A 15,989-nucleotide genomic window follows, 5' to 3' on the forward strand; every position below is an offset into this window, starting at 1 on the left:
CGGGTCCCGCGTTGTGCCACAGGAGCGTGCAGGACAATCAGGTCAGGTCACATACCGCCAAGGTCAGTTTGTTGCGCACACTCCTGCCATACAGCCGGGCCACCCAGGTGGAAGGATAACGCTGGTGCACACATAACGCAGTGCACATGAGAGAATCGAACCCAAACAAATGGGTGCACCCTGCAAATCAAAGACTGGTCAGCATGCGGGCAGCTGGACCCAGGCCCAGGGCCGACCCAGGGCCCACTCTTGCTGCCGCTGATGAATGCCCCATCCAAGGGTAGTTTTGCCAGCTTGCTCAGACCACCTGTGTGCCAAAAATCTGCTCCGCCGTGTTCTTCTGTGCGGCATTGTGCGCGCCCGCTGCTGCCTTGCCGCCGTGCTCTGCCGCGGCGCCGCCCCTCATCCTGCCGCCCTGCTGCTGCGCTGAGCGCTCACGGCCGCGCTGCTGCTGCTGCTGCTGCGGCGCCCACAGGCCCGCGCTCGCGCTCGCCCCGCCCGAGCCGGCGCCAGTGCTCTCTGTGCCGTTGCCCATGCGGCCCGCGCGGCCGCCGGCAGCCTTCTTCCTGGGGGGGCACTGCTGTGTGTCTCTCGTGCGGGTCATTTGGGAAGCATCCATCGTAGTGGTGTCCATGCTGCGGTGGCGCATGCAGGACAAGGGCATAGTTGTAAGAACAAAGGCGCGGTTGATATGGGATTCCACCTTGAGCTATGTGCAAGAAGGGTAGCAAGAGGTTAGGGTGGGCAGCAGGTTAAAAAGGGGTGAGGCGCTCCAGGTCAAACCGTTTCCCGACCAGCTGCCCACCTGGTGGCCATGCTAGACAGGCGGCCGCCCCCCCGCGCGCCGCCGCCCGCCGCGGCCGCCCTGGAGTTGGCCCTCTGCTGCCCGTTGGCGCCGCCGCCGCCGCCGCCACCAGCGCCGTCGGCGCGCCGCGCTCCGACCGCGCCGCGGGCCTGGTGCTGTGACGCGGGCGGCGGCATCGTGCCGCGCGCCGCCGCCGCCTCCTGGCGGCGCTTCTTGGCGTCCATCGCCTCCCTGCGCGCCGCCAGCAGCTCGTCGCGCCGCCGGTGGTCCACGCACCCGCCCTCGCTGTCGCTGGGCGCGACGCTCTCGCTCGGGCCGCCGTCGCTGTCGCAGCCGTCGGGGCCGCCGAAGCTGAAGACGCCGAGCGCCTCGATGCCGCGCGCGCGCGCCGCCGCCTGCGGCGCCTGCTGCTTCGCGGCGGGCTGGATGTCATCGACCCCGCGGGGCGGCGCCTCGGGCTCTGGGGCCTTGCGCTTCAGGGCCCTGCCAGGCGATTGGTTGATAGGAAAATACAGCTGTCAGAAGAGTGCCTGGATCAATCTTCAGAGGGTGCATAGGCGGGTCAGGTCAAATGAGAGTTTATGAGCCTGGCCAGTGCTCGCAGAAGTCACCCACCCCCACTTGGGCTGCCAAGGTCCCATGCGCACCCGTGCTGCGGGCGCAGCCCTGCCGCCGTGCTGGGCGGCGCCGCAGGTGGCCCTGGCCGCGCCGCGTCGTGCTCTGAGATGAAGGGCGTCTTGGTGGCCAGGTGCGCGTCGCCATCCTCCGCCTTGCCGCCTCGCTCGCCGCCAAACGCTTGCCTGCTGGCGGCCTCCTTACCGGCGGCACCCTTACTGGAGGCCTCCTTGCCACGGCCGGGCCTGGAACGCTGGTTGCGGGGCGGGACCTCTTGCGCGCGGCCCGCGTCCGCCTCCTTCTCCCCCTCCGCGCCAATGCTGTGCTGGGAGCGCTGGCTTGCGTGGCTGCTGAAGCGGCCCGGCGTGGCCCTGGTGGCCACACCGCCGTCGCCGCCACGCACGTGCGCGCGACGCCGTGCCTCCCAACCCTTCTCCCCTGACTGCTCAGCCTCGTCCATGCTGTCATGCGCCACATGCACGGCGCCGTGCGGGTCACCTGCCGCGGGCACCGCATTCGTGGTGGTGGCTGCTGCCAGAGCGTCGGCGGGGGCGGCGGCAGCAGCCTCTGCAGTCTGGGCGCGCGCCTGTGCGGCCGCCAGGTCGCTGCGCGCCTGCTGCAGCTCCGCCTCGACGACCTCCAGCGCAGCCTTTGGGAGACGCGGCAGGATGTGTGCAGCCAACTTGGTGCCAATGTGTGCCTGAACTACGGTGCAGGACAGCGTTCGCAACGGGCGTCAATTGCACGCAGCAGGAACCGACAGAACGCGCACCTTGGCCTCGTCGGCCGCCGCCCAGGCCTGCTTCTGCTCAGCTGCCGACGCCTCCGCCGCGGATGCTTTGTCGGCGAGTGACGCTCGCAGGCGGTCGCACTCAGCTGCCGAGGCGATGAGCTGCTTCTCCTGAGTGGAACACGATGAAAGGATTTGTCGTTAAAACCCCAACGAGAGGAATGTGAAGGTAGATACATACCTGCACACCAGTACATTCATGTGCCCCCCATTTTGCAGCAGACATTCAAGCATCAACGCGATTACATGCATTCCTGGGCTGACTGAAGGCACTGAACCTCATGGCCCTCCCGCACCTTGGCTGCGAAGTCGCAACACGCCTGCTGGCCCGCCGCTCGTGCCGTGGACAGGTCGCGGTCCACGTCCTCCAGCTGCTGGCGCAGCCCCGCCATTGCACTGTGGGGTTGTGGAGTCGCCGGATGGCAGCCCAGCACAGATGCAGTAGTCAGCTGAACCGACTTGATTTGTCGCAGTGCTTGCTAGCACGTGCAGTCTCACACACCGAGCACGCACAGCCACAGTCCTACCTGCGACCCGCCCCAAATTGCACCCAGGGCTCTCAACGAACCTCTCCAGCTGGCGCCGCTGCTCCTGCGCCTCCTCCGCCGCCTTAGCCGCCCCCGCGCGCGCCTCGGCCAGCATCGCCTGCAGCGCCTCAGATCCGGAGCCCAGCTCGCCCCTGAGGCGCGCCAACGCGGCGTCGCGCTCCAACGATGCGTCGCGCTTGGCGGCGGCCAGCTGACAATCATGGCGTTTGGGGGAAGTGGTGCAGTGTTGGATATGCATGGGTGCAAAACAAGGGGCGGGGCATCGTCGTTTTTGCAGAGAGCATAGGGTGCGCAGACCGCAAAGACGAGCAATGCTGACTTGTACACACACATGCAGCTTGTCAAGGCCAGCTGGCCGGTGAGCCGGCGCCAGCTCCAAGATTGGCGTTTCTGTCATATGCATATCGCCGATGCCAGCCACCAGTCACTCATGCCCACGCTCACCCGCTCCTTGTGCTCCTCCTCACACCTCTTTGCCGTCTCCTTGGCCTCCTTGGCTACGCCGTCTGCCGCTGCGCGTGCTGCAGCCAGAGCCGCCTCTTGGGTGGCCATTGTGGCCCGCAGGTCCTGGAAAAAGAATCAAAATGATGCAGTGGCAGACTGCACTCAACACACCGGAGCACTGATGGACATTGCTTGCGCAAGGGGTGCCCTGCGCGTGCCATCACTTGGCCAGTTTGCGGCACCCGCACCTGCTGCCAGGCCAAGACGCCGCACCTTGACCAGGGTGTCTGTACTGCTGCGAGCCTTGCTGGCGTCTGCCAGCCGGGTCTTGAGTGTGTCGCGCTCCTCCTCCAGAGACTGCACCTTGGACTCTAGCTGTGGACGTTGATGGAGGGCGGCAGACCGGGGAAGGGGTGGCGCAGGGGTGGTTTGGGTTGGTAATCAGGGTGACGTCAGGTGAGCAGATCGGCAGCAACCATCAGGTCAGCAGCTTGATTTTACCAGGGTGGCTTCTGGTGTCTTGCAGCATAGAATGCCTGGGTTGAAAGCCCTGCAGCCCGACTGTTGTGATTCAGGGCCCCACCTCGGCCTTGGCGCGCACGGCCTCCTTCTTCTCCTTCTCAGACCTGTCGTAGGCCTGCAGGAGAGCATGGGGTAGGAAGGGTGCGGGCGCGGGAGCAAGAGGCACGACAAGTCAGAGTCCAGCAAGTCTGTTTCAGATTAAATGCGCGCTGCTCCAGCAATTGCCACAGTTTGCTGCAACACAAACCTCTGGAATTGGGGCCTCTCCAATAAAACACCGAAGACTGCGATGTGCAACAAAGTGCAGGCTAGCCATCATCACCAAACCCAATCCCACCAACCCACCGCGGCGTTCTGTTTCTGGTAGTGTTGGAGTTCCAGCGCCGCGCGGCTGTTGGCCTCCTCGGTTGCACGCTGCACCGCGGACTCGTTGGCGTCAAGCGCAATGGCGAGCTGGGCCCGCGCCTCTTCAAGGTCCTGGCACGTGGAGGCCTGAGGCAGGTGAGGCAGCAGGGCAGCAGCACTGGTGGGATGGTCAAAAATAAATTACCATGTCCAAGTTGGTCGCCTTGCTGAACAGCGTTGACAGGCGGGGGTGCATGTTTGCAGATGTACAAACGTAAAGGCGCACATGCGTACACATACAGGTCATGCGTCATGCGCACCAGCTGCTTGTCAGCTGACGTCTTCTCGACGGCGGCACGCGCAGCGGCTGCCTCTGCCTCCTCGCGTAGCTCAATCAGGTGCTGCTCCAGGCCCTCCTGTAGAGAATACCAAGTGTAGATACAGCATGCTCAAGAATATTGCGCGGCACTTTCACGCTTGCCTCAATGAAACAGTCCTAGACTCCTTGAAGCGAGCTCGTGTGGATGCTGTGTGACCAATTGCTTACAATCATATATGCGCGTATGGATGCGTGACAAGAGTAAGCCCTCTGCCCTACACACCTTGGCCGTGCTCTCCTGCTGCAGGGCAATTTGACACTCGTCCAGCGCCGTCTGCACCTCCTGCGCAGCAGCGCGCGCCGTCTCGGCTTCCCGCTGCGCACTGTCAAGCTTGACCTGCAGCTCCTCGGTCAGGGCCTTGGCCTGGCATGGGAATTGGGTGGACGGACGAAAGGCAACAAGTTGCTTGAACTGACGGACAATGTACAGAAACATTGTTGCCATGCTGGAAGTTGAAGAGGTTTGTACACCTTCTGGAAGCCAAAACAACTGCCATGCGTGCTGGCTCAAGTGCATCCGCAGCTGGGGTCTGCCCACTTGCCTGCTGCAGCTGCTCGTTCTTGGCGGCCACGTCGCAGGCCGCGGTGTCGCGTACGCCCTGCAGCACCTGCTCGGCCTCGTCCGCAGCGGCTGTGCAGAAAGGGCGGGGCGAGATTTGATTGTGTCGCTGGGTCCAGGTCAAGAGTTGCATGAGGGCTGGGCTGCCACAGAGAAGCGGGGGCAGGGTGCAAGGGCGCCCCAGTGGAGGGGGAAATGTACACCACACATGCCGCTGGTGCAATGTATGGAGGGCAACCCAAGAAGGCAAGCACATGCGCGCACCCTTGGCGGCGTCGGCTGCCTGCTTGGCTTCCGTCCGCATCAACTCGAGCGCCTTCTGCAGCTGGCAGCCGTTGGACACGGCGTCATCCCTTGGATCAGGAGGTGCAAAGCAGGGGGTAGCGTGCATGGTGAATAATCTGGTACAGCACGAGCGATGTGGCTTGTGCAACTGGCGGCCTCTGCATGCATGCCAACACAACCAGAGGACGTGTAACAGCACACGGGCATTGAGTAGCCCCGCTCGCCCACCTCTCTTTGACCACAGCCGCCTCACGCTGCGCAGCCGCATCCCTGTCGTCCCGCAGTGCTGCTTCCAGGCCCACTGCGCGAGCGGTCTGGTTGGACACCTCCTCGGAGGCAGCTGTCAGTTGAGACATCAGCTGGTTGATGTGCTCCTGCAGGCGCGCCACTTCAGCAGAGGCAGTGCTCTCTGCCGCATCCTGCATATGTTCAGAAGGATGATTGAAAACAAGCACATTAATTCCTGCCTAGTGGTGGAATGAGCAGTCTCAAGCACGTGCCAAGAGGTCCAGAGCAATACGAGGGAGTGGCCTTGCAGGGAGTGCGGCCTCTGCCTGCCAGCATATCATGTGCAGCCCAGCCTCCCCTGACCGGTCGGCCTTGCCTTTGCCGTGCGCAGGTCCTCAAGGTCCTTGGCCCCCACCACCAGCTCATGCTTCGCGCGCTGCAGCTCGTCCGTCAGGCCAGCGGCCCGCTCGCTCTCTGCACATTTGGTTGAAGCGGACAGTTGAAGAAGTGCCCTGGCCAGACAGCAATTGCGCTACATTGCTGCATGTGGCTTGGCCACACATGGCACAACATGATGAGTATGAGGCAGGAGCTCCAACAGAAGCAAGGACGTTCCTCCTCCTAAGTCTGAAAACCTCCATGCCCAGGGGCGCAAACGAACCCAAATAAGAATTCCCTTGCCCTCACCCTTAAACAGGTCCGCCTCCAATTGCCTTTTGGATGCCATGAGCCTGTGGATGTTGCGCTCTGCCTCCTGCAGGGTTGTTGAGGCAAGGGGAGCGTGACAGAAGATCATTGGCATGCTTGAAGGGGGAGGGGGCGCAGTGTCAGGTGCGCTAAGAGGCCCCACCAACGGCACACCAGTGATCAACGGACGGAGCAGATATGACCAGCCCTGGCGGTGGACTGGAGCACGCGCAGGACACCAAAAACCTCAACAAACACCGCTTGTGGTGTGACCACAGGCCTCACTTTGCACTTGTCATTCTGCTGCACAATGACATCCTCGATATCAGAGCGGCGCTTGTCGACTGCAGGGGTGGCGGGATCGGAGCGTGGTAGACGGGACCAGATGGGACGATACACTCATGAACTGGAACGCATGTGGAAAGAGCGCCCTCATAAATGCATGGCCAAGAGCTTGCCCTGTCTACAGTGTTTGGCAAGGCTGCGCCGGGGGATTGCTCACCCTTTACAAGGGAGCCCTTGGCCTTGGCCAGCTGGTCTATCAGCGTGGCCTGCTGGGTGCAGAGGAGGTCCATGTTTGCCTGCACCCGCATGGAGGTCTCGCGCTCTGACATGGGGGGGGGGGCGGGTGCGCGCACGGAGGCTTGAAGTTTAGGGTCGCGTGCTGCATGAGGTAGTATGCTTGTGCATGCATGCATGCATGCCTTCATGCATGCATGCATGCCTTCATGCATGCATGCATGTGTGATGCATGCACAATGCATGCATGATGCTTGCACGCACGCGTGCATGCACGCAGGCGTACCAGCATCGCATGTGGGTGTGGCGTCAAGGCACGCTCGCCGCACGTGCCCCATGCCCCCAGCCCCTGCGCAAACCCGAACACCAACGGCCCGCTGGGGCGCCCTGTGCGCTCACCGTCCTGGAGGGTGGTGACCAGGTCAGACTTCTCCCTGCGCTCCCGCTGCAGATCCTGGTCCTTCATCTCAAGCTGCTGCTTCAACTCCTCCATCTTCGTGTGCTGCAATTCCATGCATCAGGTTGAGCGCTAAGATGCGAATGGTTTGTGCTGAGAATGTCCAGGTGTGCCGAGAACAGCCGCATCTTCCTGCAACAACCGCCCGGCTGCGTGTGTTGTGGGCCCTGCAGCGTGTGAAACGGCTGCATGGGCGCTCTATCAGCTCGCGTGACACCTACGTAGTGGCTCATCTTCTGCCGCACGTCCTCTTGCTCCCGCATCATTTTGTCTGCAAGGGCAGTGAATGCACACTTCATGCCGTGCCTGTTGAGTTCAAACACTGCCCAGCACGGCGACCTTTGAGGGCTGAGGCAGCCAGGGTGATCAAAGCTGCATGCATGCAGTGGCACCTAGCAACCAGACCCACCTGTCTGCTTCTTCAGTTGATCCAAGGCTCCCATCGCCATGCCCGTGACGGGCGCAGCGGTTGCGTTGCCGGCGCCCACGGGGCCCATGACACTGGCACCCGCAAGTGCGGGTCCCAGCGCGATCTGGCGATAGCCCTGCATCTCGAACGCTGCGGCCTGCCGACCAAAAGCGCCCTGGCAAGGCCCGACAGCTCGAGTGAGCTGCGCGTGCTGCGAAGCCATTGAGGGCCCACAAGCAGCCAGCTGGGGCCCAAGGCACCCCTGTGAATTAAGTACCAATATATATACTAATGCGCCTGCCCTAAAACAAGATCGTGCTCACAAGATCGTCACGAATGCGAATCCATAGCAGAGCGTGCCCTCGCTGCACCGCCGCTACTCGAAGCTCAGGCACAAGTTTTACTGTTACAAGGACATGGGGTGACGCTGAAAAGTTGGATGCAAGAACACATGTCAAACCAGAGGCATGCTGTGCTGGGCCTGCTGAGCTGCTCCCCCGTGCATTCAAATCCAATTTCTCGCACACGCGCCGCAAGAGCTGTTTACGCCCACCCACAAGGGACTTATCATAACATGTATGATGCAAGTTGTTGAAACTCTCTAGCACAGCCATCGACCGGTCAAGCACACCTGATGAGAGTGGCCAGCAACTGTGCGAGTGGTCATGACAAGGGGCCTGCAGCAAGAACCCTTCTGCAACTCGAACGGGCTTGCAAAAGGAGATGCTCCGCACCAGCAGTCAACATGTCTTATGGACTTGTAATGTATGACTAAACGCTGGACGTTGATGATGACCTCCAGGGCTTTGGTCGCCCGGCTCATTGCTACAGCATCTGCGAAAACACAAGGCAGTCAAGCTGGCCTCGCGCGACGGTGGTCCCTGGGAACAAATCCCTTGAAGAAGGACCTCAGGGCACTGCCCCGAAGATCCAGGTGTTGAGACAGGGCCTAAGCCTCAGAGCTGTCCCTGGGTGCTGCTGTTTGACTGGGCAGCCTGTCGCAGGTTTACATGGGCGGTATCTTGGGCAGGGTACACCTTCTCACACTGGCGTACACATCATGGGCGGATCAAAAGTATACGTCTGACCATGATGACAGTAGCGCGCATCCTACACCCACTTGTACGGGCAGAGGGAGCACATGTGGGGTGGCCTCATGACACTAGGTTGATTCGCTGCGACGCAGTGACGCTCCGACTCAGGCACGGTACCAAGCCGCGCGGCCATTGGGGGAGATCAATGGCTTGCGTGGCACTCAAACAAACCAAACAAAGCAAATGGCAAGCTGCAAGGACATCACCAGTGCATGGAATTGCTGCTGTTTTGTGAGTTGGCCAGGGGGCCCAGGACGAGCACGCGCGCGTGTTTGGCAAAGCGCAAGCGCCAGAGTTTGGCTGCGCGACGACTGCCTACTGTATTCAACATGCCAATAAAACATGTTTGAGGCGGCAAAACGGCACCACACATTCCACCAAGGCAAGAAGCAATTGGTGTGGGCAGGCAATGTCGACATGCTGCCAAGCCAGCCCTGAAGGGCACTGCAGTAGCATGCATGGCAGGGGTCACTCATGTGACGCAAGCGGGAAGCAGTTGCCGCGGCGCGCCACGTAAACCCCAAAACAAAGACATGAGGAAATCCACAAGTGACAAGAAGATGCGCGTAAAAATTCGTAGTGGCTGCCAAGCACTACAACCTCGCACAACACATGACTAGTATGGCGCAAAGGCTGAGATTACATCACTCTTCTTGCAGACGGTCAATCTGGCAAGGTCGATCTAATGCACATGAGACTCAGAATGCTGCTTGCGTGCGCGCCTGAACCCTGCGCCGCTTCTGATCCAACCAATGCAGGCGACACAGACATCCAGCCGAAGGAGGCGGATCACAAAGCCGCCCCTCCTTAGTGCGCAAGCGTCGTGACGGCGGTGTCTGCCACGACATCATCCTTGGGGCTTGGCCACATGGCTGAGTCGTCCGCCCAGAATTGCAGGGTGCGGCTCGACGTGCGCCGGTGATGGCATGGCCCCGACGGCGCCGCCACTGCCGCGGCTGCAGCCAGGGCCACCACAGCCGCGTCTGCTATCGTCGTGCCCGCGACGGCTGCCTCTGCGGCGCCCGCACCGGGGGTGCAGCTGCTGGCGGTCAGCTCGAGGCAGCCAGACGTGGGTGCAGGGGCTGGGCGCTGCGAGGAGCTGAGCGGCTCGGCGCCAAATTGCACCCAGCCCTTGGGCACAGACTGAGTGCTCCCTGCGCCAACCACCTCCGCCTGCGCGCGCTGCTCGCGCCACCCCGCATGGCCCTCCTCTGCATCTGCGTGATGCTGCCTGCGGGACCCATGCTGCCCCTCCGGCTGCTGCTCAACCTGCTGGTCCTGCTCATGTTCCCGCTCATCCCCGCCAGACTCGCCGTCTGCCGGGATAACACCGGGCTTTCCCAGTGCATCCGCTGCTGCCGCGGCCGCGGGGCTGATAGGCGAGCCGGCTGTCGCATCCGCGGCACCGCGCGGGTCAGAGTCGCGCGAGCGGCCATCAAGCATCCGCACCGGGCCACCGTCCGACAGCCGCGCCATGCGTGCACGCGCGCCCGACGCCGCGGCGGCAAAGCGGCCAGCGAACGCCGCCGCTGCGCCCGTGAGCGCGACCTTTGCGGCCGAGGCGGCGGCAGGGGGCGTGTGAGCATTACCAGCAGCGCCGCCGTCGCTGCTCTGGGATGCAAGGTCGTCACCGCACGCCGCCACTGCCGCCGCGGCAGCAGACAGCTGGCTGCGGTCCGAGGCGCCGCTGCCAGCCCTGCGGGAACCCTCTCGCTGCGGCGAGCGGCTCTTGCCGCTGCCACTGTGCAAGAGGCTTGCGCTGCTGCGCCCCAGGCTCGTGGCCGCGGCAAGGTTGCCGGATGCGTACAGGTCCATCAGCACAGACTGTGCGAAAAGAAAGTGGGAATGAGTGCAGGTTTGGAAGAGAAGGAGAGCGTAACAGGTCGCTGAAGAGGTGTCAACGCTACACACACACACACACACACACACACGCACGCACGCACATACACAATGTGCAGTCCGCAGGCGCCCTGATGCCAAGCCAACAGCGACACCCAAGTGTGGCCCCCCGGCCTCGCAACCCGCCGCCCGCCCGCCGCCCAGAGCGCCTCCCCACCTGCAGCAGCGGCATCGCCTGGTGGCCGAGGGCGCAGCCCATGAGGCTCGTCCAGAGGGAGCCCCAGCTCGCCGTGTCCGGCCCAGCCAGGCCTGACATGCGCTCAGACATGATCCGCCCGAAGCTCATCGCCTTCTGGGGCGTCTGCGGCTGGCCCGCGCCCCCCGACCCCGCCGGCGCCTTCGGCGACGCCGGCGGGCCCGTGGCGCCGCGCTGCTGGCAGCGCTGCCTGGCCTCGCCCTCCTTCATCTGCGGCGGCGCGCGGCAGCGGTGGTCATTATTCATTGCTGCGGGAGTGCCGCATCCCGAATCTGTTGCGATGATGAGGGCGCAGCTGGGCTGTCTGCGCCGCATAGCCGCACCGCCAAACCATCATAAAAGGCAGGCCCGAGCGCCCACGCGCTCTCACCATGAGGACGAAGCAGCAGTCCAAGGCGTGCCGCCGCACAGCGGTGTCGTCCGCAAACGTCTCTCCCGTGATCTGGGGAACAAGGGCAGCATGCAAGGGGCGGGGGTCAGCACCTACCGCTGTTGGCTCCTCATCCGTTGCTCAACACGCCCTGGATCTCGCAAGGCAAGAGGCATCATTGCATTTGCCTGGCGGCCAAGTTGTAAAGGGACCGGTGCAGCTGCTACTTTCGCTGGCCTGTGCTGCTGTAGCCCATACAGGGCCGCGCTGACTGCGGGGCACCCACCACGCGGTACAGCCTCAGCCGCAGCTCCTCCAGCACGCAGGACCCAAGCTTGTCATGGCCCTTGACCGGGCTGAACTGCCGCAGCCGCTCGGCCGCGACCGCGAGCGCGCCGGCGAGCGCAAACACGGGGCCCGCGGCGGCAATGCGCGTCGGGGCTGGCGCCAGCTGCTCCTTGATGCTGCGCAGGAAGGTCCGCACGTCCTCGCGGCTGCCCTGAGTGTACACCTTGTTCAGGATACCTGTTTGAGTGTGGTGTTGGTAACGGGTTGTCGCCGCGGTCAGCGGCAGAAAGCACCACCCCCGTGGGTGCGGTGACGCAAAGGCTTGCGGGCAGCTACAAAGCAGTGATGTTTCCTGGCTGGGGTGGCGCGATGCTCCCACTTTTCCCAACAATACGCACCAAGCAGCGCCTCCGCCGCGGCATCGGGGCCAGCGTAGGCTCCGCTCAAGAGACGCGCCCAGAACTGGCTTGCCAGCGCATCAATTGTGATCGACGGCGCCGGGGCAATCTGCAGTGAGGGGATCCACAGTCGTGAGCAGATGGACAAGTGTGCGGCGCGGTGCCGGGCGAACAGGTTGAGGCGGAGTGGTGGGCTGCAGCAGTAGGCAATGTGTTGCGACTTGCAGCGGCTTGCACGCTGCGTCAGCCGGCTGCGAGGCGCGCGGCGCAGGGCGGGCCCGCCATGAAGGCGTGCTGTGGGCTCGTCCTTTCCACAACTCTTACCTTTCTCGTCGGCGTGCCATCCATCGCCACAGTTACGACGCCCTCCTTCCCGGCCAACGCGTGTGTTGCCGACCAGCAGGCGCTCCGAGCAAATTCTATAAATTGTGGCTTGCGCAAACGTTACGAAAAGCCAGACAGGACAAGAACGCAGCGGTTGATGACGGGCAGGTGAGGACGAGGCGTCAAGCAATGCCAACTGGCTACGGCTCTTAATATTGAGCCATTCCGCAACACTTTGTTGAAATTGCGGCCGTTTGCCTGCGAATACCGCGAGCTGACCCCGTCAAATTTGATCTCTCCGCTGCTGCAAGGAAGCTGCGACCGTGGGCTGCGAACAATCGGTGCCAAGCTAGCAAGCGGTGATTGCAGGATGCAAGTCATCAACGACCTGATGGCTCTGTACAGCATAGCGCCGGCCGGGCTGCTGCTTTTGGTTTGAAGCCCAACTGCCAACTGCCTATGTCTGGCACATCCCCTGCTGGACGGCCTCAGGGACAGGTGGTGAACTCCTCGTCATATTTGAAGCCCAATCTTGCAGTACTCCTGTATGCGTGGGTGGTATATATGGTATGTATTTGGACAAAAGAGACCGCGGCGGGCTCACTGGACAATGTACATTTTCGTACCGTATTTTTGTATGGCAAGCAGCTCTAGGGTGCGCAAGATTCTTGGCTGTGCTGGGAAGCTGTGGCATCCCAGTTGAATAGACAGGGATTGCAGCCGGTGGATTGAAGCCGGAGCAACTTCGCAGAGTTCGAGAGTTGGTGACCTGCCGGCCACGCGCACGCCACTGCCGCCGACAATACCGTATGGTGCACGGCCGGGCGTGTTATACGACATATGCGAGCCATCATCCGCCCGCTCTGTGTCTTTTCCTTACACGCCGCGCTTTCTTTGCATCTCGGCACTGCGCTTTCGTGCTGATCTGGCCCACGGGCGGTTGCCTCGATGGCTTCGGAATCCAAGACGAAAGAGTTTGAAGGAGGGGTAGTCCTTTTTGCTGGCGGCACGGACTGGGCCATGGTGCGATCTGCGAGGCGGGCTGCGGTGCTCCGCCATTGGCAAGCGTCCATGCTGACCACCCCGTAACTCTTATAACGTAATGCAGCTCGGTAGATCCTCCGGCAAGGGCAAGAAGACAGACGCCGAGAAGCAGGTGAGGCCGCGGCAGCGCAAGGGAAAATCTGCTGGTGCTGCCAACGCCGCTGCAATGCAGCACAATCCTCGCTGCACCCTGCTCCTCGCCGCCTCCTCAATCGCTCGCAGGCAGAGCTGCAGCGTGCGGAGAAATACCCCAACTTAGCGACCCCACACCGGCTCAAGGGGCTTGATGTGAGCAGCGCGGCGCTCGTACCCAGCTGAAGTGACGGCGTGCCTGGTAGATGTTGCTGTGCTGACGACGCTGCCCATTCCACTGCAACACAGCAGGCAGCGCGAGCTGCTTTGTCCCCATACCAATTGCTTGGTCGGCAGCGCCCTTGGCTGCCGCATAACAATTGGCACCGCCTCACGACACCCTCGCCTGCAGAACATCCGCGTTGCATTCGTCGCGGGCGGCTCCACTGCGGTGCACGCGCTCATCGGGGACGTCAACGGAGCCTGCTACACCTGGGGCCGCAATGAGGTGCGCGCCCTTCCCGGTTCCCATCTTTGCAGGGTTGAGGGGGGCCCGGCCGCAGCGCAGAGGGCGGCCTGCGTGGGGTTCACAATAACCGGATCAACATCCCGCTGTTGTGAGGCGTAGCAGTATTGAGGGCGATGCTGGGAGCAGGCGAGGCCCAGGGCCCAGCAAGAACCGTAGGACTGACGACACCGCATTGCCTCTTGGCGCGTGGGCGCCCCGCTGATGCGCCCGCCAAGCGCAGAAGGGTCAGTTGGGCCACGGCGATACGCAGCAGCGCAATGTACCCACCAGGGTAGCTGGGCTGGATGGCAAGTTCATCATCAAAGGTGAGGGTTCGGGACCCAACCGCCACTGCCCCAGCCACAGCCCCTGACCCCCACATACAATGCACAGTGTTAAAGCAGGGGAGGTGTCGACACTGCGCGCTCGCGACGCCGGCCGCCTTGCTGCTGGGCGCCGGCGCAAGGCTCACCTCGGCGCGACATGCTTTCCGAGCCGGCCCCTGCCACACCACAAGAAACAGCCTTGTTGTCCCCGCCTGCACCCTCACCTTACCCCCTCCCCCAGCTTCCGGCGGCAAGCACCACTCCGTGGTGGTGACTAAGGACGGGCAATCTTTCGGGTTTGGGCTGAACACAATGGTGGGCCTGCTCCCCGTCCACACACCCGGGGAGGCTCACTCTCGGGCCAGCCGCACTGGCGGCTGCTTCGACGACCTCAGGGCCGCACTCGTCACACCGGTCCCGTGCGCCGACACCACAGTGTACGAGGCAGCGCCCCTTTTGCTCAACGCTGCCCAACCTCTTTGTTTTTCCTGCAGGGCCAGCTGGGCACCGGGAGCATCCGCCGCGGGAAGAACAGCCCAGACGGTGCGCACACGTCCCAGCTGCGCGGCTGCCGCACGACAGCCGTACCGCGCCTGACGCAGCAATGTGACACCGCGCGGCGTGCGCCTGCTGCCGCGCGTGGACGTGCCGCGCCCTGCTTTCCGCTCTCCGTGTTGCCGCTGCCGACGCACCTGCGCACGTGCAGCGAGCCCAGCTTTATTGGACGCCTTGCCCCCCTCCCTCCATCGCCCGCTTGGCGCCTCCCAGACATCCAGCTGGCGCCGGTCAAGTGCGCCGTGGAGGCTGCCACCGACGTGGCCTGCGGCGGCGACTACACGCTGTGGCTCGTTGGCGAGGGGGTGGGTCGTGCGCCCTCTGCTTGAGGCCAATTGGACGTGCCGCACCCTGTTTCCCTGAATAGCCAGGGCTGCGCGTGTGACGGCTGTGCTTATATTGGGGAATTGGCAGCAGACTCCTGTGCTGACGCAGCAGGTTTGGTTCTGCATCGCAGAGCGCACATAGCGCCAACCTTGCGAGCCCAGCAGCCCCTGCGCGCTAGCACCGCGCCCCACGTCGCCGGCTGCACCTCTGTCCCCCACCAGGGCCGCGTGTGGTCTGCGGGTTACCCGCAGTACGGCCAGCTGGGTGACGGCGACGACCACATGTACAACGCAAAGGAGTGTGAGTGCCGGCCGGCCCGCTCCGCCATTCTGCTCCGCGCCGCTTAGTGCTCGCGAGCGCGGGCTCGACGACCTTGCAGGCGTCCAACAATCGGCCCTCGCTGTTACGCGCGTCCTCTGTTGGCTTAGAGCCAAACATGGTCAAAGCGGCGCCCACGTTCACATGTGGCAGTCCAGCGCACGCTCCCGCGCCCCACTAGACTCGCTCCCCTCCTGGCGTAAGGCCCCACCCCTCGACCTGCGGGTGCCTCAGCTGACGTCATGATGACTCCTTCCACGGATCACGCCCAACCCCACCCTGAACCCAACCCCTCGTACCGCGCAGCCAGCATCCAGATAAAGTACGAGCCGCAGGCGCAGCCGCGCGCCATAGCGGCGCTGGCGCAGCACAAGATCGTCAAGATCGCCAGCGGGGGGACTCACGCCATCGCCGTCAGCGACGCGGTGCGCAGGGGCTTGGGCGGGTGTTTGAGTGAGCGTGCGTGCGTGTGTGAATATGTGTTGGTGCGTGTCTGTGTGTGTGTGAGTGTGTGTGCATGTGGGTGTGAGTGTGTGAGTGTTTGTGTGTGCGCGTGCATGCAAGCACGCATGCGCGCGCGTGGAGAAGAGGGCAGGGCTGGAGGTATGGTGCGCCATCGTGGCGGTCGGCGGGCAGATCAAAGCCAAGGGTTCCCGTTGGTCTGCAGCACTCTCAACC

At 63.1% G+C, this 15,989-nt stretch overlaps 3 protein-coding genes across 3 annotated transcripts; 1 reads left to right on the forward strand and 2 right to left on the reverse strand.

The window, feature by feature from the left end:
- Positions 1 to 298: 298 nt before the first annotated feature.
- MNEG_4694 (hypothetical protein) lies at positions 299 to 7,219 on the reverse strand (the record flags this gene model as incomplete). The annotated part of the gene is made up of 20 exons (XM_014046830.1): positions 299 to 635; positions 806 to 1,288; positions 1,453 to 2,069; positions 2,193 to 2,321; positions 2,507 to 2,606; positions 2,779 to 2,948; positions 3,203 to 3,325; positions 3,476 to 3,577; positions 3,786 to 3,839; positions 4,070 to 4,216; positions 4,390 to 4,485; positions 4,672 to 4,812; positions 5,021 to 5,079; positions 5,272 to 5,360; positions 5,521 to 5,711; positions 5,936 to 5,994; positions 6,208 to 6,274; positions 6,493 to 6,551; positions 6,710 to 6,814; positions 7,126 to 7,219. 20 exons carry the CDS (start codon positions 7,217 to 7,219, stop codon positions 299 to 301), a joined length of 3,222 nt encoding a protein of 1,073 aa, XP_013902284.1.
- A 2,274-nt stretch (positions 7,220 to 9,493) lies between these two features.
- MNEG_4695 (hypothetical protein) lies at positions 9,494 to 12,185 on the reverse strand (the record flags this gene model as incomplete). The annotated part of the gene is made up of 6 exons (XM_014046831.1): positions 9,494 to 10,510; positions 10,743 to 10,991; positions 11,152 to 11,223; positions 11,438 to 11,676; positions 11,838 to 11,946; positions 12,162 to 12,185. The coding sequence occupies 6 exons, from the start codon at positions 12,183 to 12,185 to the stop codon at positions 9,494 to 9,496; spliced, it is 1,710 nt and encodes a 569-aa protein (XP_013902285.1).
- Positions 12,186 to 13,263: 1,078 nt separating this feature from the next.
- Positions 13,264 to 15,293, forward strand: MNEG_4696 (putative Protein RCC2 like protein; the record flags this gene model as incomplete). Its single annotated transcript, XM_014046832.1, has 8 exons — positions 13,264 to 13,317; positions 13,428 to 13,493; positions 13,690 to 13,785; positions 14,027 to 14,111; positions 14,353 to 14,426; positions 14,606 to 14,654; positions 14,880 to 14,971; positions 15,215 to 15,293. Coding segments are annotated over 8 exons (595 nt in total), but the record flags the coding sequence as incomplete, so codon positions are not given.
- Positions 15,294 to 15,989: the final 696 nt, after the last annotated feature.

Source organism: Monoraphidium neglectum (genome assembly GCF_000611645.1).
Source record: "Monoraphidium neglectum strain SAG 48.87 unplaced genomic scaffold scaffold00664, whole genome shotgun sequence".
Lineage (NCBI taxonomy): Eukaryota > Viridiplantae > Chlorophyta > Chlorophyceae > Sphaeropleales > Selenastraceae > Monoraphidium > Monoraphidium neglectum.